General features: G+C 48.1%; 1 protein-coding gene across 1 annotated transcript in view; it reads right to left on the minus strand.

Annotated features, from left to right (window-relative positions):
• Nucleotides 1–22369, minus strand: part of LOC147707022 (adhesion G protein-coupled receptor F5-like) — a 580791-nt gene that overhangs the window by 61642 nt on the left and 496780 nt on the right. The window contains exons 15-16 of the mRNA XM_086926246.1: nucleotides 5169–5210; nucleotides 5019–5078 (exon numbers count right to left, since the gene is read on the minus strand). Coding sequence (XP_086782372.1) covers nucleotides 5019–5078; nucleotides 5169–5210 — 102 coding nt within the window. The remainder of the gene's footprint in view (nucleotides 1–5018; nucleotides 5079–5168; nucleotides 5211–22369) is intronic.

Below are 22369 nucleotides of genomic sequence, written 5' to 3' on the forward strand. Positions count from 1 at the left end.
TGGTCTGGGCATGGAAGATGCTGAGGCCCTACTTGTTTGGGAATCACTTCCAGGTTCAGATCGACCACAGGCCCCTCAGATGGTTGATGCAGATGAGGGATGAGAATCCAAAGCTGTTGAGGTGGTCCATTTCCGGACAGGGGATGGACTTCACAGTGAAACACCACCCTGGTACAGAACACACCAATGCTGATGGTCTGTCCAGATTTGTTTGCCTTAGTGAAGAGAACTCTCAAGAGGGTGGGTAGTTTTCCCCACATTTCAGCTGGAGGAGACACGTGTTAGACCTGGCACAATTGGTGTGGGTCTCCCCTGCATTTTTTGCCTGTATTTTTGCTTTGGACACTTTGTCACTGCTGTTTGGTGCCAAAGTGAAAGTGCTCCCTTTGTAAAATGTTGTTATGGATTGACGTTTCCATGATTTACTAGTCAGTCCCTAGTACAGTGCCCTGTGTGTGCCCAGGGCCTGAAAATCAAATGCTGCTAGTGGGCTGCAGCACTGATTGTGCCACCAACATAAGCAACCTGTAAATGTAACTCAGGCCTTCCATTGCAGAACCTGTGTGCAGTCTGGTACTGCCATGTCAACTTGGCAAGTGCACCCACTTGCCAGGCCCTACCATTCTGTTTTCTTACATGTTAGTAAATCCTAAGGTAGGCCCAAGGTACAACTGAGGGCAGGGTACAATACTGTCAATTTCGTTTTTCACTATTGCAGGCTGCCTGTTCCCATAGGATTGAATGGGGAGTTTGCTTATAACATCTTATAAATATAAATACCCCTGGGAGCAGGGGAGGAAAATAAACTTTAGTATGTTAAAATGCATCTTTAAATGAGGGTGATTTTTACATTCTGTGTTTGAAAATACCACTTTTGGAAAGTAGGTATTTTCTTGCTTAGCCATCTAGTGTGCCTCTGCTAGGTTTGTGTATTGCATGTCTGGCTTTGGATGACATGGGCTGGGGAGAAGCAGTGGCTCCAGAGAGTCTGATGAGTCAGGGATGGGCTGAATAGACCTGGGCTGCATTTAGAGTAGGGGGAGGAGATTTCCTTTCACCTGAATGGGCCTGGTCTGCCTTCCACAGTGCTGTCTCCACCTCCTGTCAGGAAGCTACACCAGAGAGGACAGAACTGGTTTAGACCAAGCACTGGGCTTCTCTGCCACCAGAGAACAAAGGATGGATTTTGTAGTATAAATATTGGGTCCCAGACCCCAAAACTTTAGATCACTTGTGGGAATCAAGGGGAACCTTTGTCAAGGAGAAGAGCCGGGGAAGCTGAGGAGAAATACTGCCCCTGTGCTGTTTGCTGTCTGGGGTTGGCCTTCAGTGGGTGCTTGCTGTCAAGGAAAGGAGAAAGGACTTTGATGTTTGCTGTGTCCCCTGCTTGAGTAAGATCTCCAAGGGCTTGAAACTGAGCTTGCCCCTTGTTCTGAAGTCTCAGAGACACAAAGACTTCACCACCAGCTCCCCCGAACATCCTTGCTGGGAGTCTAGACCTGCAAAGAGGTGCCTGCTGTTGCTTTGGACCTCTAGAGACTGTTTTTCGTCTGGGAGCTGGAAAATCAATGCAACAACAGGATGCGTGACGCATCCATACCTGTTTCTGACGCATCGCCAAAGAAACCATCTCAGTGGCTGCCACGGCTCAAGAAATCGATTCACGCCGCAATGAGTGGATCAATCTCCAAAGTCCAAGATCACTGCACTGATGTCAGCTGGTGTCCACCCCCACCCACCTCGCCGGACACACACTCGACGCCGTCTTCTCATCCAGCACAGACATCGCCTTCAGCCACGCCACAGAACTTCAATGGACGGACCACAGATGTGTCCAATTCACCTTCAAAAGAACGACGATCCACCACCACCAGCAACAGGCTGCCCGCAGAAGCTGGAACGAGATCACAGCCGACCAGCTCGCCACCTCCCTGAGCCAGCACCCTCCTGCCAGCTCAGCGAACGCCAGCCAGGCCGCCGACAACCTCACGAAGTGGATCAGCAACTGCGCGGACGAACTCGCCCCGCTGAGGACCCCGCCCAGCAGACCCGGCAGCAAGAAAGCCCCATGGTTCACCGACGAACTCAAGAGCTCCAAGAAGAACTGCCGAGCCCTCGAGAAAGTCTGGAGAAGGGAACCAACACCGGACAACATGACCACCTTCAAGCTTGCCACCCGGAAGCACCACCAGCTGATCCGCGCCGCCAAGAAAACAGCATTCAAGGACCGGCTGGACAACAACGCACACAACTGCAAGGAACTCTTCAACATCGTGAAAGAGCTATCCAACCCCAGCGCAGGAAACAACGACATCACCCCATCGCAAGACCTCTGCAACTCCCTCGCCTCCTACTTCCACAACAAGATCGCGGACATACACAACAGCTTCAGCACCCAACCAACGCACCCCACGTCCGAACCACCGCCCCCCACCACCACCCTCCGCGCCGGGACGCCGATCAGCACCGAAGACACCGTCCGCACGATGAACTCCGTCCACTCCGGATCTCTGACCGACCCCTGCCCTCACCACGTCTTCAAAAAGGCCGACGCTGTCATCGCACCCCACCTGCGGGACATTATCAACACCTCCTTCGACACCGCCACCTTCCCTGAGAACTGGAAGCACGCCGAACTCAGCGCTCTACTCAAGAAACCCACAGCGGACCCCACCGAACTCAAGAATTACCGCCCCATCTCGCTCCTCCCGTTTCCAGCCAAAGTCATCGAGAAGACCGTCAACAAGCAGCTGGCCGCCTTCCTCGAGACGAATGGATCCCTCGACCCTTCACAGTCTGGCTTTCGAGCCAACCACAGCACCGAGACCGCCCTCATCGCCGCCACCGACGACATCCGAGCCCTGATGGACAACGGAGTCACAGCGGCCCTCATCCTCCTAGACCTCTCCGCGGCATTCGACACTGTCTGCCACCGCACCCTAGTACAGCGCCTCAGCAACGTCGGAATCCAGGAGAAGGCACTGGAATGGATCATCTCCTTCCTCGACGGAAGAACACAGAGAGTCCGCCTACCACCGTACAAGTCAGAGGCCACCGAAGTCATCTGCGGCGTCCCTCGCGGAGATCGCACGCCAACACAACCTCAACATAATCTCCTACGCCGACGACACCCAGCTGATCCTCTCCCTGACCAACGACCCCGCCGCCGCCAGAGCCAATCTGCACGAAGGGATGAAAGATGTAGCCGAGTGGATGACGACCAGCCGCCTGCAACTGAACTCAGACAAGACGGAGGTCCTCATCCTGGGCTCGTTGCCCTCCGCCTGGGACGACTCCTGGTGGCCTCCCGCCCTGGGCACCGCACCCAAACCGACAGACCAGGCACACAACCTGGGCTTCATCCTGGACTCCTCCCTCTCCATGACCAGGCAAGTCAACGCCGTCTCCTCGGCGTGCTTCAACATCCTACGCATGCTACGGAAGATCTTCTGGTGGATCCCCACCGAGACCAGGAAGACCGTCACCCAGGCCCTCGTCACCAGCCGACTGGACTACGGCAACGCCCTCTACGCCGGTACCACCGCCAAGCTCCAGAAGAGACTCCAGCGGATCCAGAACGCCTCAGCCAGACTCATCCTCGACATCCCACGAACCAGCCACATCTCCGGACATCTGAGAGACCTTCACTGGCTCCCCGTCAACAAAAGAATCACCTTCCGCCTCCTCACCCACGCACACAAAGCCCTACACGACCAAGGCCCGAGCTACCTCAACAGCCGAGTCAACTTCTACGCTCCCAAACGCCACCTCCGATCAGCCAACCACGCCCTCGCCGCCGTCCCCCGCATCCGAAGAGCGACAACAGGAGGAAGGTCCTTCTCCTACCTGGCCGCCAAGACCTGGAACTCCCTCCCGACCGACCTGCGCCTGACCCAAACCACCTCTCCTTCAGGAAGAAGCTGAAGACCTGGCTGTTCGAGCAGTAACGGCACCCCCCCCCCAGCGCCTTGAGACCCTACGGGTAAGTAGTGCCCTCTATAAATGTCTTTGATTGATTGATTGATTGATTCAAGGCCTGCTGTGCTACTGCAAGAATCCACGCGTTGTTCCGGATCATTGCATCGCATCGAGGCACCAAGTCTGTTGCATCGCTGGGTGACATAGTAAGAAACCGACGCATCACCTACTCTCCGGTAAGGAACCAACGCATCACCTCCCCTGAGCTGTAGTAAGTAACCAACACATCACCTCCCCCTGGAGCAAGGCACTGACGCATCACCTTCGCTGAGTGTAAGGAACCAACGCATCACCTTCCCTGCGGCCCTTTTTGCTTTGTGCATGACGCATCCAAGGTACTTTGTGTGAAAAGTGTCGCATCTGCAATTTGCTTAGAACTGAACTATTCCTATCACCTGAAAGTCATATTTTTATTAATGTATTTGTAACTTTGACTGAAAAAATAAAAAATGACTGACTGCTTAATGCCAATGGGGCTGGTAGGCTCGAAATCTGCTCATGAGATATCCCTGGAGGTCTGCAAATCGGTTTACTTTCACACAGAGTTCAGCTGATTTGGGTGGACCACGCAGGGCAAAATTAGTTATTACTGTGGGAATAGGATCAGGATTTAAATATTTGATTGGTAATTCCTCATTTCGTAGTTAACCCTCAGGGCACGACGTTCAATGTGAGTAATTTTCCCCAACGTAAAATTACAGGTATCCCCTGTAGCTGTAACCCCGGGTGCAAGGGGGATAATATTGTGCATGATGTTAACTAGATACAAATGAGTCCCAGGGGACCTTTGCCACATAACTTCTAAAAGGCCACCCAGGTCCAAGGCTGGCATAAGAGTGTGCCCTTTACAAATACCGCCACCCATAAAATGAGAAGACAGATAAAAAAGACCTCCTAGGTCCAAAATCAAATATCGATACATTAACTCATCAGCTATGACCCGCTTTATCTTCGGATTGGTGGCATGCAACCTGCTTCATTTCTTGAACACTTGGAAAACCTCAATGCATCCAAAGGAATAACCGTGCAGACTGACATACCTTCGTCTGCTGGGAAGCCCATCCTGATAGCGAGAATCGTTGGAGCAATGCTTCTCTAACCTGCATTTTTGAGAGCAAGTGAGAAAAGAAGGTTAATAGAAAGTGGCAATGCACAGGAATTTCTTAAACGGAAAATGTAAAAATGCTTACCTTTGTATCCCAAAGAGTTGCAAACACCAAAATAAATAGACCCTGCAAACACACAGAAATTAAAAAGATTAACAAATGGCAAGTAATGTTTCATGCTCCGTACATAAATAACAAGTATTACTGCTCCAATTATTTTCTTTTAACACAATGTGAGAACACCGCTGCCAAGCGGGAATCCGTCCTTTTATATGAATTCTGTTATGTTAACAAATATATTGGGTTATGTTCTGTATCTATTGGCGTAAAGGCAATGCATTGATGGAGTCGTGTCGCTAGCACAATGCAACTCCAGCAATGCTTCGGAATGCCTATTTCTATTATGCTGCGTCACTCCTTGCGCCTGCTTCAAGCAGGCACATGGTTTTGACTCAGTGGCATCGTAAACGTGACTCAGTGGAATCTTGTAGATTTCACTGCGTCACTTATATGAGGCTTTCTTACGTCGCAACGCCCACCCTGCATACATTATACCTGACGCAGGTATAATGTGACGCAGGGCTTTACAACGCGACGTATCTCCCTAGATGCGTCACGTTGTAAATATGTCGCAACGTGGTGCATTGTTTACGATGCCGCTGCATCACAGAAGTGACGGGCTGCGTAAAGTTGTCGCAAGGAGATTGTAAATCTGCTTCCAGTGTTTATCCCTAAGAGAAAGAAGAAACAATGAACGCTTGTAACAATATGTTTTACCAGCAATGACTGTAGAAGTTTAGATAAACACAATGACTTTAATTTTATGTAAGTGATTCCGTAGTGTCTATATGTGTCTTTTAAATATAACATGTAGCCATAAAATAACCAAATCAAAAAAGTTAAGTTCTTACTTAAGGTTTCCTGGTAAACAGTGTGAACATCTTACATGTTAACATTGATGCCACATAAGGAAGCTATGGGTTTTCCGTCTATGTCAGTTCTTGCAGATCCAGTATTTCCAAAAACTTGCTAGCAGATCCGTCAGACAAATCTGAAAACATTTTACACAAGGGTGTCCAGAGTAGTTCCAAGAAGGCAGATTGAAGCTTGATTTTCAGTCTACCCTCACAAGATAAAGTCATGTACAATTAGTCTCAATGGAATTCAGTGACGTAACACGCTATCTTGAAAATCTGACATGGTTTTGGCTTCATTGGACTTTTCTATTTTTCGCCTGTTACTATTCAGCTTTGGGAGGCATTGTGTGTTTAATCTTGAAAAGGTGTTGTAACATTTATTGGCTTTTCAAGCTTAAAAGTTACAGAATAATATAGTATCCATTGGTTCACAGATCATACATTGGTTCCACTATCGCCTCTTTATATATTTATTTTTTAGCTCTAACAACTGTAATTAAGAGCTCAGATTACTAATAGTGATTAAGCCATGCTGTTCGGTAAGCAGCCAGTCACAACGCATTTTAAAGTGTTCTCCACCCTATTCAATTGTAATATTTACTCCAATCAATCAATCTAGGTTTATAAAGTGCAGCTGATCACCCGAAAGGGTATCCAGATGCTTGAAGGTCCCAGGGGCTCATTGGAAAAGCCAGGGGTCCTTCGGAATTCTGGAAGTGAGGAGATGGTCTAGTCGAGCTGCATGGAGAGGCTGTTCCAGGTCTTTGCTGTGATGTAGAAGGAGCATCCTCCTCTTCTGTTTCGGTAGATGTGGGGAGTGTGGGCAAGTGAAAGGGAGGCAGGGCTGAATCTTTTTGATGGCTAGTGGAAGTTCAAGTGGTGGTTGATGTAGGCGGGTCCTTGGTTGCGTAGGGCTTCCTGTGCGTGGCTCAGCAGCTTGAATTGGCATCACTTTTGTACGGGGAACCAGTAGAGGTTTGAGGTGGAGTGTAATATGGGTTCCTCGGGGGAGGTTATGGGTAAGTCTGGCCATGCATTCTGAATGGTTTGGAGTCTCTGTGGGAGTTGCGAGGCGATTCCTACGTAGCAAGCACTGCCGTAGTCTAGTCGGCTGGTGTTAAGGGCTTGTGTCAGGTGGGTCTTGTGTGCAGTGGCAGCCACTTGAAGATCTTACGTAGCATGCACAGAATGAGGAAGCAGGCAGAGAAGGCGGCATTGATCTGTGATTTTATAGTGAGCTTGTCATTGATGATTCATAGGTTTCTGTTGTGTTCAAAGTGTGTGGGTGCGAGTCCTAGGTCTGATGGCTACCAGTAATCATTCTATGGGTTGCTTTTATTGCCAAAGATCAGTATGTTCATCTTGTCTCTGTTCAGATTCAGGCAGTTCTTGCTTGTCATACATCTGTGGAAGTTGGTCCCAGTGGTAGTTGAGTCATAGGTGAGTGAGAGGATGAGCTGAGTGTCATCTGCGTAGGATATTGTGCTGAGACCGTGAGATCGGACGATGAGGCCAGCAGGGTAACATATGTGTTGAAGAGTGTGGGTCACAGGGATGAGCCCTGAGTGACACTGCAAATGATATCCTTGGGTTTAGAGGTGAAAGGTGGTAGGTGGATTCAATGTGTTCTGCAGGAGAGGAAGGAGATGACCCATCTGAGTGCATCCCCTTGGATGCCGATTTGGTGGAGTCTTCTATCAGCGTGTGGTGGGATACAGTGTGAAAGGCTGCTAAGAGGTCAAGGAGGATCAGAGCTGCTTTCTCTCCTTGGTCAAGGAGCCTTCAGATGTCATCAGTTGCCGCAATCAGGGTGGTCTCGGTGCTGTGGTTGCTACGAAAAACAAATTGTGAGGTGTTGAGTAGCTGGTTCTGCTCCAGGTGAGTCATGAGTTGCTTTTTGATACACTTTTCCAGTACGTTGATTGGGAATGGGAGCAAGGAGACTGGCCGGTAGCTTGTGAGCTCACTAGGGTCGGCATATGGTTTTTTGAGAAGTGGTCTGATGTTAGCGTTTTATCAGGCATCGGGAAATGTTTCAGTGGTGACTGAGGTGTTGAGCAGTGTGGTGAGCTCCTGGCCGATTCTTTGGGTTTGTGGGAGCTCCAGAGTGCTTGTATTTCATGATGGAGGTGGTGTCCAGGGTGGAGAAGAGGTTCCAGGTGGCCAGTCTAGTTCATGTCTGTTGCAGTAGTGGCGTATATATCGGGGAAGTCTGTAGGTGTAGGTTGGGGGTTGAAGTTTCTGTATTTGGAAGATGTTTGCGAGGTTGCTGCACCGGTCTTTGAGGGTGTAATGTTTTCACTGGCAAAAAGAACAGATGATGAATGGAATGCTGAACAATGCAAGCATTCACCCAAGTTAACAGATCTTAGTTTAATCCACCGTCTTTTTTCTCACCACGACACCCCAGTTTGGACCCAGCCATATGAAAATCAGTCTTGGCCCGGTTCCTCATGGGAATAGTCCAGTTCTAACTGGCAAGCAAGGTCCTCCCCGGACCGGAAACAAGCATCCTGTTTGTTTTTGCTGGCAGCCGCGTTGAAGAATTCCTTATCGACGTTGAAGAGTTCCTCACTGCTGTTGTCTCTTGTTTCGATGTGTGCGCCTAGGGCTGTCTTCTTTGTTGCCACCGTCAGGTGCTGGTAGAGGTTGAAGGAGGTCTTGAAGGTTGCCCTATCAGAGGTGTCCTTTCTGGCACGCCATCTCCTTTCCAGCTGTGTGATGGCAAGTTTCGCTGTTCTGAGTTCTTGGGTGTACCAGCTAGCCATTTTGGAGGATCTTCTCCAAATGTTGCCCTTGATGGGGGCAATGCTGTCGGTGCAGTTGGTGATCCAGGCATTGAAGTTTTAAATTTCTTGTTCCAGGTTGGCGGTGGTAGCTGGGTTAGAGGTGTTGAGTTGTCCGCCCAGCTGGTCTCTGAAATTTAGCTCTGGCTGGGGACGGGGGTACTGCCCGCATTGGGGCTGGCAGTGAGTGGGCCGGAGAGGATGACGTGGGTGATGGAGTGATCAATCCATTTGAGTTCTGTGACGTGGCTGTATTTGACGCTGTTGCTGGTGGTGAAGATGGGGCCTAGCATGTGTCCTGTGATGTGCTTGGGGTTGCAGATGATCTGGGTCAGTCTAAGGTGCTTATACTGTTGAGGTAGTGTACAGTGTAGTTGTTGTTAATGTCTTTGATGTGGAAATTGAAGTCGCAGAGGAAGATGTAGCCTTTGGAGTTCAGAGCTTGGGGGGCAATGAAGTCTGCGTTGGTGTTGCAGAAGCTGGAGTGCGGGCCGGGAAATGGTATGTGAGGGTGCTTCTGATGGTTGTATTTTCGTCAGTGTGCAGCTTGAAGTTGAAGTGTTCCATTGAGGTGATGGCGTACGGTATGGTCTCTTTGTGGATGATGGCTGTTCCTCCTCACTGCTTGTTAGTGCATGCTGGTGAGTGATTTTATATTTGTCTGTGATCGCTGTGGCGATTTCAGGAGCGGATGCAAAGTTGAGCCAGGTTGCACTAGGGAAGACATGTCGTGTGCGAGGGTGGTGATGAGGTCCCAAAACTCAATGGAATGCTTGCACATAGAGCGCGTGTTGAGGAGTAAGCAATGGAGTCAGTAGGCCACTTCTGGTCTGGTGTTTCGAGAGGTCTGCAAGGTACTTTGTGGCAAGACTGTGGTCGTGTTGTTGCAGGAGAAGGTGTATCTGGTGCAGGCAAACGGTCCAACTGTATAATGTAGTGCGGAGTGGCAGTATTGTTCACTGGATGGTCCTGTGTTCAGGATGGTGGAGGACAGTGGTGTTGTACCTGCGGGTTGGCTGGGTGCCAAAGGCCCTGGCACTGGGCGCAGTCCAGGCAGGGAGGTGCGCAGATGGGCTTGCCTTTGGCGTACCAGTGGTGTGCCCAATGCACTTTTAGTTTGTGGCCTCTATTAATAAGTCCTGGGAGGAGGAGGTGCGCTGGGAGGTGGTGGGTGGGGCTAGGCAGGAGAACGGTGGGAGCCCTCAGGAGACAGGAAAAAACAGGTGCTGATGGCACGGGAATTAAGCAAAAAGAAGAGAAAAGCATGAGAACCAGCAACCACAATGAGCAAAGGGAGAGAACTGCACACGAATAGACAGAGAATTAGGCAAGGAACAAGAGAACAGCACAAAAATGGACCAAAGAGTTAAGCAAAGGGAAGAATAAAAGTGCAGTTAGACAAGCGCAACGAAAGCAGTGCAGCAGAGTTAGTGGAGCAGCAGCGGGGGCTGGCAGCACTAGGGAGAGCTGGATAAGAGACCTGCTTAATGGGGGTCATAATGCGGCCTCCATTTAGTAGGTCCTGGGAGAATGGTGGGGCGCTGGGAGGCAGTGGAAGGAGCTAGGAAAGAGAAAGGTAGCTGCATTCGGGAGGTGGGAAAAAACGGGCAGCCATGGCACAAGAATGGGCAAAGGAATTGAGCAACAGAATAGAAGAGGACAAGAATGGGCAAAGGGGTTAGCAAGCGAAAGAGAAAAGCTTGACAATTGGAAAAGCAAACAAAGAGAATAGGCACAAGAATAGGCAGCGAATTAGGCATGGAGAAAGAGAACTGCACAAGAATGGGCAAAGGAGCCAAGCAAAGGAATGGAGAAAAGTGCAGTTAGACAATTGCAACAACAGCAGTGCAGTATAGTCAGTGAAGCAGCGGCGGGGTTAGGCAGCACAAGGGAGAGCTGGGTCAGGGACCTACTCCAAAGATTTCAATCAATCAATCAATTAATCATTTGTAAAGCGCGTTACATACCCGTGAGGGTCTCAAGGCGCTGGGGGGGGAGGGGCCACTACTGTCAAACAGCCAGGTCTTGAGCATCCCCCTGAAGGTCAGCAGGTTTTGGGTCTGTCGTAGGCTCAGTGGGAGGGTGTTCCATGTCTTGTCAGCTAGGTGGGAGAAGGATCTCACGCCGGTGGTTGTTCTTCGGATGCGCGGGACGGTGGCGAGTGAGAGGTGGGCGGAGCGTAGCTGGCAGTTGGGGATGTAGAAGGAGAGCCGTCCATTGAGGTAGGCTGGGCCGGTCTTGTGGAGTGCTTTGTGAGCGTGGATGAGGAGCTTGAAGGATATCCTCTTGCTGACGGGAAGCCAGTGCAGGTCCCTCAGGTGAGGGGTGATGTGGCCGGGGTGTGGTACATAGAGGATCAGTCGTGCCGAGACGTTTTGGATGCGTTGTAGTCTTTTGATGAGCTTGGTCTGGGCACCCATATAGAGGGCGTTTCTGTAGTCGAGTCTGCTTCTGACGAGGGCCTGGGTGACTGTCTTTCTTGTATCTGTTGAGATCCATCTGAAGATCTTGCAGAGCATGCAGAGGGTGTTGAAGCAGGAGGAGGAGACAGCGTTGACCTGCTTGGTCATTAAGAGCGTTGAGTCGAGGATGATTCCCAGGTTGTGTGCGTGGTTGGTGGGTGTAAGGGCTGCTCCCAGTGCTGTCGGCCACCAGGAGTCGACCCAGGCTGAAGGGTTGGCGCCCAGGATGAGGACCTCCATCTTGTCCGAGTTCAGCTTCAGACGGTTGGTCTTCATCCAGTCTGCGACGGCCTTCATTCCTTCGTGGAGGTTGGCTTTGGTGATAATGGGGTCCTTGGTAAAGGAGAGGATCAGTTGAGTGTCGTCGGTGTAGGAGAGTATGTTGAGGTCGTGCTGTCGGTCGATGTGTGCGAGCGGTACCATGTAAATGTTGAACAGTGTCGGGCTGAGAGAGGATCCCTGGGAGGGATGATCTCAGAGACTTCGAATTGAAATGGGGAAGGCAGATGCTCTGGGTTCTGCCGGAGAGGAAGGAGGTGGTCCATTCCAGCGCCTTGTCTCGGAACCCTGCGGCGTGGAGGCGTGCGCGCAGTTTGCGGTGGCAGACGGTGTCGAAGGCGTCGGAGGGGTCTAGGATGATTAGTTCTGCGGTCTCGCCGTTGTCCAGCAGGGTCCTGATGTCGTTTGTGGCGGCGATGAGGGCGGTCTCAGTGCTGTGTTTGCTGCGGAACCTTGACTGGGAAGGGTCCAGGATTCTGTTTTCTTCTATGTATCGGGTTAGCTGTCTGTTGACAATTTTCTCAATGACCTTGGCCAGGAAGGGGAGTAGAGAGATGGGCCGGAAGTTCTTGAGGTCTCTTGGGTCATCCTTGGGTTTTTTCAGTAGGGAGTTGATCTCGGCGTGTTTCCAGCTCTCTGGGAAGGTCGCGGTCTCGAGGGAGAGATTGATGACGTTGAGCAGGTGGGGTGCGATGAAACTGCGGTGCGGGAAGGGATCTGATGGAGAACCGGAGTGGATAGTGTTCATGGTCTTGATGGTGTCATCGACGCTCACGCTGGCCCAGGCTAGCAGGGGATCGTGGTTGATGGTGTGTGGAGGGTCTGTTGTGTTGCTGTCTGTTGGGTCTGTCTGGGTGTTGAAGCTGTCGTAGATGTCTGCTATCTTGAGGTGGAGGAAGGAGGTGAGGGAGTCGCACAGGGCTTGTGACGGCAGGATGTCGTTAATGTATTTCACAAAAAACATAGACGGTTTCCTCCTACATTAGGAGCACATTCATAATGTTTTTAATTCCAAACGGTTGCTGTCAACCCTCTTGTGAATCTCGAACTGCTGCAGCAGTCCCAAGAGTACTCCTTATTTCCTTTTGATTTATTTACACTAGCAAATTACCATGTACATATGCTTGTGCAAACTTTCCTGATCAAATACTGCTAACCTGATGGCCCCATTCATTTTTTAGGTTAATCCCTTCCTATTACACCCAAGGGTGCAATAGGTCAAGAATCCATTTGTGTATTCCGACCAAATCACAAGTATGTGAACATGCACAAACTTTCGACGCATCCCTATCATAAAACAATCCTTATCCACCTCTTGGAGAATATTTACGTGGGAGAAAATGTTTTTACAAGTTAGGAAAATGTATGACTCACAGTTTTTGTTTAACACTAGTAAAAATTGACATTTGCCCATGCACATTTAAAGGAGAGTTGCAAATAGTTTTTTTTTACAAATTAGTCCCACCATCATACAATATTGCATAAAAGCTTCTCTGGTTCCCAGACTTCTAGTAATTTAGCAATAGACTTCTCATCTCATGTGGGCACAATCATATCATGGGGGTACTTATCAAATAGTCTATTGGGAGGTGCCATATATTTGAGCATCTGTCGGCAGGCTTATGTCGAGATTTAAGGCCCGACTTGAATCTCGGCGGGCAGGTTACTCAGTCACAAAGGTGACTGATATCCCGTCCGCGGAAATATAAACCCCACAGGGTAAAATAGAATTTATATTTCGGCAGACGGAATATCCGTCGCCATTGTAACGGAGTAACCCATCCTCCGCGATCTAAACCAGGCCCTTAGTTGTTTTTCCCATTGCTAGAAGAATCTAGCAAAAAGTGTCATGTAGACTTGTACAATTTGGGACACTCAGGCCACTGAAAGTATTCACAACTCTAAATGTATGAGCTGATTAAATCCAAGTTAAATGTTTGGAACAGTATTCACAGCAGCATACTTCTTCCCTGCTGGCTGACCAATGGGACACACTTTTTTTATTGCTCTCCAAAAGGCAGCAGAAGTTTAAAGTTAGACACCCAGTAGTAGAAGGATGCTCAGACATAGCAAATGATAGCTCCTAAGCATGTCTTAGTAGCTGAAATTCATAACCGAGTCTGGAGTAAGACACACCTACTCAGGAATTACCCTTGTGAATTGCCACAACATCATAGAACAAGCATTTGCAATGCAGTAGGTCTCGCATTTACACCAGTTTGAGCTATTAACATTGTGAATGACAATGCCTTTTATTTTTGTTTTTGTTTTCAAAACATAAATAAAAGGCATTATCACTGATAATGCCAATAGCTTAAACTCTTGTATACCGAACATGTAGGTATTCTATATATCTGCAGGGATAGGGATCTCACAACTATATCTGCAGTAATACTGATCTCACACCTACATCTGCAGTGATAGTGATCTCCATTTGTGTATTCCGACCAAATCACGAGTATGTGAACATGCACAAACTTTCGACGCATCCCTATCATAAAACAATCCTTATCCACCTCTTGGAGAAGATTTACGTGAGAGAAAATGTTTTTACAAGTTAGGAAAATGTATGACTCACAGTTTTTTTTAACACTAGTAAAAATTGACATTTGCCCATGCACATTTAAAGGAGAGTTGCAAATAGTTTTTTTTACAAATTAGTCCCACCATCATACAATATTGCATAAAAGCTTATATCTGAAGTAATGGTGATCCTGCCCGCCACTGCCTGCAGTGCCCGTAGACATCGTCCACATCCCCCACCCTGCACCACATCCACCACTCCCAGTTACCACCTGCAACATGCGAGTGGTAAGTGTGAGCTGTAATACTCATGGGATAGGGATGCCTGACAGAATGTCACCTGGAAAAACTGGGTCCGCACTGTTAGTTCTCATTCCACGGGGACTAACTTGTAATTGCACGGTGCAGGCGCCGTGTTACTGCACAGAGCTGGTGAGGCGTTACCACACAGTACCGGTGTTTACAGGTAAATAGTTTGTACTTTAGTGTCATTTTCATACTGACATTATCAGGTCAAATGTAGACATGGACACTGGGAAACTTAAGGGAGCAGGGATACCAGAAGACTGGGACGAGGCAAACACAGACTAGGGGAGATATATACTAAGGGACACATGGGGGACACGGAGCACGCAGTGAGACACAGATCTCTCAGCCGCTGTTTATATTTGCTTCGCGCTTTCACTTTAAGTGAAAGCGCCATGCAAAAATAAACACGGGCTGAGCGAAAAGAGACGCCCCCAAAAAGATAATAAATTGCATAAACGGTGATGCCAGTCAATGGAAATGAGGGGCGGGGCTTCAAGTCCCCTTCTGAAATCTGCTCTCTTACAATATCTCTAGCCCAACGTGCAGCGCTTTGCACTGCAACGCCAGGCGAGACTTAAAAATCCTTGTGAATCAGGCTCCCTATTTATTTCTCAAATACAGAAGTGTACTTCTCATCTTGCGTGGAGAAATATATGAACTAGGCCTTGCTGTGTATTTCAAGATGTTTTGTGTCCATTGCATATGATTGTGGTAGATCTTCACTTTAGGATTAAGTCTGATTGATTGATCTTGGGGATAAAAACCTCGAGGTTCCAACGTTTCGGGTTGAGTTTAAAGAAATCTTAGACTCACTACTTCAATATGTCTGCATTACATTTTCGTTCTTTTTAATGTAAAAACCCCATTCTCAACGTTGATTCTTTTTGTTTTCCCAGATCATAAAATGAGCCCTAAACAGTCACCGTTTTACTTACTGTGATATTGTGAAAAATCTAACCTATTACTTATGCCTGTCATTATCCTTAAGCTTAGGCCTCTTTCTGAAGATAGATCTTACCCTCTCACACTAACGGTATACCTATGTCACAATGCAAATAGGACATACATGGGTTAATAAGGTAACAAGGAAATAATGCAGACTGCATTCTGTAGTGGATACTGCACACACAAACGATGTACCCATCTCTTCATCCTTGAATGCAATCATAGCTATGTACTCATTGATCTGTATATTCACTGCTAGAATCAATCTAGCCATATATGTGTTTTCTGATGATATGTATGTGCAGATATGTATGCCTCTGTGTATGCTGTGTATGATGGCATTTCTGTCAGTCTGTGTGCATGCTTTTGTGATGTTTGGCTGTGTATTGATTTCCTCTGGTTTCCTCATGACCTAATAATAAACTTATCATTAAACTTTAGTTCTAGCATCCCTCCCACCCACTACATTACACCAATGTTAACACGAATCCTAACACTAATACCTTCTCGGGTACCACCATGAGATTTGCCACACCAGTTGTTGGACTTGACCCTTTTTGCAGGGTCATCCAGAACCTCCAGTATTACTTCTGACCTGATATTGTTGGTTTTCTGACTCTGGGCACTTTACCATTTCTGATCACTACTAAAGTGCATATGCTCTCTCTGGTAAACTTGGTAAGATTGGTGTACACCTATTTCGTAAATTTAATTTACCTGTAAGTCCCTTGTACAGTGGCATCCCATATACCCAGGGCCTGTAAATTAAATGCTACTAGTGGGCTTGCAGTGCTGCTTGCGGCCAGCCACCAAAGTAGTCTTTCAAACCTGTCTCACGCCTCTGGCACTGCAGGGCCTGCGCAACACAGTTTACTGGTGCTGTGATGTGGCATGTAAAGTGGTTGCCATGTCTGAAACCCCCTTTTTGCTACATATACGTCACCCTAAAGGTAGGTCCTAGCTGGCCCTATGGGCATAGTGCTGTGTAGGTAACTGGTAGGAGATGTGTCTTAACTGTGTGGCATGTCCTGATAGTAACATACAGCCTATTAGGTTTCTCACTGCTGTGAGGCTGCCCTCTCATAGGTTTGCATTGGGGATTCCCTGATATGTGCTTTAGTGGTCATTTCTGACATGACATGACCATGTTTGGTATGTTTGGAATAGTAGTGATAAATCCTGCTTATTTGTGAAAGCGCATTTGTTATTACTATTTCACAAATGTAACTTTTAGAAGTGGGCAGGTCTGTGTGCTTATGTGTCTTTGTGCCCTGCCAAGGATGTGTATTCACCGTCTGGTTTTGACTGACAGGAGAGAGGGGGTGTGCATTCACTCTGGACAGTCACAAGGGCGGTTGAGTTGAGTTGTGCCTTTCCTGGGTGACTCAGCGCTAGGCTCAATAGACCTTTGCTGCATTTAGAGTAGCAAGAGGAGTTTTCCTTGCACCTGAATAGGCTTGGTCTGCATTCAGAGTGGTGGGAGGAGTTGCACCTGAATAGAGCTGTTCCTGCCTTCTACAATCTTGTCTCTGCCCCCTGTGGTGTGTCAGGGGCCATGGCTTGAAATGTGAATGGGGGTGTTGTGCACTTTTAAACAGAGTTTGAAGTGCCCCCCTGAACAAAGACTTTCTGAGTAAAAATACAGGGAGTCTGACCCCACATTTTTGAGCACTTTTGGAACTGGGACTGAACCTCTGTCAGAAAGACTGGCTGTGGGGCCTAAAGGACTCACTGGATTGCTGCCTTGCTTGTTGCCCTGCTGCCAGCCGCTCCCTGACTCTATTCTGCAGGGACACAGTGGTGCTAACTGAGGAGATCGCCACCAGGACTGCTAGACTGGTCTCCCGGCCTAATGCTGCCTGCCTTGGTTCCCCCGTGTTCCCCAAGGAAGCCCAGTGCCTGGCGGTGATGGTTGTGTTCTTTGCCTTTGCTCCTGTAGCAACTGGGGAGCGCCTCATTTTCCCCCTATTTTTTATGCCTGGTGTAGGGAGAGCACCTACTTTGTTTCCTTTGTGGTCCTGAATGCAGGGTGAGAGCTGTTTCTCATTATCGACACTAGGGGCAGTGCAAATCATTGGGAAGTACCTCTGTACCGGTAAGGTGAACTCCCCAGCGGTGCTCTGGCCAAAGTCATCCCCCTCCCCTGTCTCTCGCTGCCCCCTCCTGCCGAATGTGTAGTGGCAGCCACAGCGGGCAGTGTACGGCAACAGCAGCCCCAAAGGAGAGGAGCTGTATCACGTTGCCTAAGGAGATCACAGGCTGCCTCAGAGATAAAAGGAAGTCTCCCCTACCAAGCCGCCCGGATACTCCGGGTGGGCCATTCTGGATTAAGGCACAGGTCGGGAGGAAGAGCCGACCTGAACCCGGGTCATGAGGCTGCTCTGCCTTCAAGTACTGCAAGGGCTGGCGGGATGTCACCACTGGTCTACCTGCAATCCTTCTCAGGCGGGCGAATGGCCCGAATGGCAGAAGAAAGGATGCCCTTGCCCCAGCCTATGCATCAGCTCAACATAGCTGTGGTCCACATGCCTGTAAATACAGCCCGACCCACAGGGAGCACCAGGCAACTCAGCATACTATTGGGGGCATTATTTGGCTCACTAAGCGGGATGGAACCTCCACGGATGCCCCCGATTCCCATGGTAGTTGGCCTCCTTGGGCCAGCCAGCCAGACTACCATAAGTCATATAAGGAGTGCCCAGAGACTTCTGCGGGCTCATCTTTCCACCAGTCGCGCTAAGGTTACCGGAGCTCCCCTAAGAGGAGCCCAGTGGTTCCTGTAGGGTTGTTGATCTGACAGGCTTATGGTGACCTCTTGTTTTATATGATGTATATGATACAGTGATGCCCCTGTGCTGTTATGACCTAACCTGGTGCATTAACTGCCATAAGTCTTGACTGTTAGCATAACGGACGTCGTTTGGATGGCTGCATTGCCAGAATGACATGCACATTTACAGTATTGTCAGGATTTGTACAGGTTGAAGATGTTTTGATAACGTGTGCAGCTTTTAACCTCTTCACTGCGGCGCAAATTTCGCCGTAGTGCTGAACATTCCGATCACGGGTGTGGTCTTGACGGCTCCCGGCCGTCATCAGCACACGCCCACCATGACTCATGACGGCCGGGAGCCGTCATGAGCATGGAAGAGGTTAAGTGTGTACTGTAGTGCACTGCTTCTGTTATGACAATTGGCACAGTGGCAAAATTATGTTATACTCAATGTGACATTATGACGAGTGTCTAGTGTCACAGTGATTTATGTGTTTATGGACTAATGCAATTTAATGAACAATACAAAGGATATTTTTAAATAACCTTGTGTGGGGTCTCTTTTTCTAGTGTGTCGCTAGTGTGTGTTGCGCAAACATTTTACACATTGCCTCTGAGATAAGCCGGACTGCTCTGCCAAGCTACCAAGGGGGTGAGAAGGGCTGGTTATCTTGGGTGTGTAACCCTGACTAGAGTGGTGGGTTCTGCCTGGCTTAGGTGTATACCCTGGCCAACCGGAAACCCCATTTCTAACACCAGGGATTTTGTATTCCTCATATTTTCTACCCAAGATTTTTGGGCCTCTGCAAGATTTTATCCCATAATATGAAATGTTAATTTTATCCCATAACATGAAATGTTAATTTTATCCCATAATATGAAATGTTAATTCTATCCCATAATATGAAATGTTAAAATTAAGGCTCTGAGTTGGTTTTATGCTCAGTATAATGAATTTTATTGACCATCGAGTCTCCTAATTACTGTTGATTATCAGTAGAAACTCATTGTGGTTCAATTAAAATACTTAGAGTTAATTGAAATACATCTGTATGCATTATGGGTATCATTGTGAGCCAGATTTAGGTTATTGATATACCCGAATTTGTGGGCAGATTTATAATAAAGTGACGGAGTACAGCGCAGCAAGTCATCTTGCTGCACTATGTGGCGGAGAAAGAGCAGGAATTTGCTTTATTTAAAGGAATACAGAGCATTCCTGCCTTTGTCCCTGTCTCAATTAACAACAACAAGATGCCAGTACTGCTACTTATTCAGAGACTTAAACAACCAGAAACAGAATGAAACTGTACCGAGTAAACCAGTATGGTTGGAACAAAACAATTTTATTTTTCTTTATTTCTTTTTCTTTTTTGTTCTCAAACTTTATCAAAATCTCATAGAAGAATACAATCCATAAACAGGGGACCCCACCCTAGACAGATGCTCGTAGAGCAGAAATTAAATCAAAACCACAACCTTTCATACAAGTGTACCATTCTATCTGTGTGTATCATCGGTAAAAACATCTCATACAAACCACTCATATCCATTCAACATTACAACCAACTTCACACTGACTGTTCAAATATGCCAAAAACAAGAAAATAGAGAGAGATACACAAACCCTCCTTTGCGAATTATATATACAAAAAATTCTCTATTTATATTCTGCACACCAATAATGCAGCTCGAGTTGAAACAATCTTTAGACAATGAAGGCCATCTTTCTAATTAAACCATATATTGACAACTTTTTTTTACATGTTTATGTTTAGATTGGCCTAAATAGAGAACTATGGTCGACGCGTTTCGAGTTCCTAATTGATGGAACTCTCTGCAGGACCGGAATGGTTCTAGTAACACACTCGACTGTAAGCCTGATAATTCTTTACATTGGATACTTCTCAGTGTACTTTAGTTTCCAAGACACGAAGCGCTGTGGAAAGTAGGCGATTGTAGTGCTGGCGTAGGTTTGTCGAGTCTGTTAGTTTATCCGAATCTTCATTGTTACGATGCAACTGTATGACTCTTTGTATTGTGTCTCTGAACTCCAGTTTCTTTAGGTCGAGCTGATGTTGCATTCATGCGAAGCATGAATGCATCAGCTCGACAACTTATGCTGCCCGTATTTAGGAGAGCGGACAGCTACCAGACGCGCGCTTTGACGAGGTCTGATTTCACCTCGGGAGCGAGCGTCTGGTAGCTGCGCATGCGCGAACCAAATCCCTTGGTCACACACAGACACAGGCAGCCCCCACCCCTCTGCATGCACGCACGCACACACACACACACACACACACACAGGCGCGCGCATGCTCACGCAGGCATACCGCACACATACAGGCACACTATCACCTACCTCGCATTCTCTCTCAATCACACACAGTCACGCATGCGCACATACATTCCCTCGCACGCACACACGCGCGCACACACTCCCCCACCCCTCCCAGGCATACACACAGGCACGCACGCACTTCACTTCAGCCCTGGGCCCCACTCACCGACTGCGCTCTTCCGGCGGGCTCCTCACGGCGCGGCGCGTCTCGTCTCCTCTTCTCAATCGGGCTCGCGGACCTGGGAGGCGGGACTTCCGGTCGGCCGCGACCGGATTCGCCGGCCGGCCAAGAGCTTCCGGGTCGCCGCGGGCAGCGCGGCGGCACTCCTTAATATGAACTTGTTAGTATTACCTTTGTCTATTGACAAAAAAAACTCTGTGCATAAGAAATCACAATCAAGTTCGCCTACAACCCAGCGGGCCGGCGTTGAACCTTTCTACTTTTTAAACATTCTAAATAAACACTTGCAAATATACCTATACTACGTATCCTGCCTTCGGAATAGCCTTGTGAGAGCCCACTTACTTACAGTTTATGCAGGCATACGCAGCACACTTCCCCCACTTCAAATAAACTTCAGTTCGCCTAATGCCAAACTTTTAGCACAAATGTGATCTCGACTGCCGGTGCTCCTTGTAACATAAACAAGTTGTTGTCACAAAGCTTTACAGGAACCAGACCACCGACGCCATGTGAACAGCAGGCAGCCACAACACATCTCCCCCCAGTATTCTTTTCTCCAGGCCATGTTTTGTTCCTCAAACGCTTCCTTCCAATATCTCAGGTTTCCACACAACTTAAAGCACTTTCATAAAACAGAATGGAACACTTGCCGTTTCATCTTCTCTGCCCTCTGCCATAGCGCAGATATAGAAACCTGTAACCTACCCAATCGCTGTTTATCAAAATCTGTGAATGAGCGAGCTCCTAGCAGACCTCTTGCGTGACTGACCACGGGTCTGATACTTTGACGGGACAAGGGCTGAGGTGACATTTCGCTTCCTGTTCCGGGCAATAAATGGAACACTTTCTGTTCTGACGTAGCTGCATGCTTAGCGCGGATTGTAAACTTCACAGGAAAGGATGTTAATACACATCTGCTGTGAACGGTCATCGCTCCACAATTGGCAGCTCGGAATCACAGTTGGGCTGTATCGGCATTTCATCCTTCTAAGTTGCGGTTATCAGGGAGCTCGATGTCAACAGGGACACAATTTTCCAGTTCTCTTCTTTCCTTTAATAACGTTATTCATTTTGGGAGGTGTAGTCTTTGTGTCATCAACCCATCTGAACACAATTATTTCTTTTGTAGGGAAAGCCCAAGCCTGTAACATAGTGTCCATGATGATATGGACACTTCCCGCCGTTTTCACCATGCTCCACCCCCCCACTCCCCCCTCCCCCACCGGTGTCTGCATTTCCTTTACTCTATTAGCCGTCCCACACCGTGACTCTGATCGCTATTTTTCTTAATTGGGTTCATGCATGACACACCATGTTCACCTTAGCCCCGAGTGACTGACCACGGGTCTGATACTTTGACGGGACAAGGGCTGAGGTGACATTTCGCTTCCTGTTCCGGGCAATAAATGGAACACTTTCTGTTCTGACGTAGCTGCATGCTTAGCGCAGATTGTAAACTTCACAGGAAAGGATGTTAATACACATCTGCTGTGAACGGTCATCGCTCCACAATTGGCAGCTCGGAATCACAGTTGGGCTGTATCGGCATTTCATCCTTCTGAGTTGCGGTTATCAGGGAGCTCGATGTCAACAGGGACACACTTTTCCAGTTCTCTTCTTTCCTTTAATAACGTTATTCATTTTGGGAGGTGTAGTCTTTGTGTCATCAACCCATCTGAACACAATTATTTCTTTTGTAGGGAAAGCCCAAGCCTGTAACATAGTGTCCATGATGATATGGACACTTCCCGCCGTTTTCACCATGC

The sequence above is a fragment of the Lissotriton vulgaris genome, chromosome 6 (genome assembly GCF_964263255.1).
Source record: "Lissotriton vulgaris chromosome 6, aLisVul1.2, whole genome shotgun sequence".
NCBI classification, from domain to species: Eukaryota; Metazoa; Chordata; class Amphibia; order Caudata; family Salamandridae; genus Lissotriton; species Lissotriton vulgaris.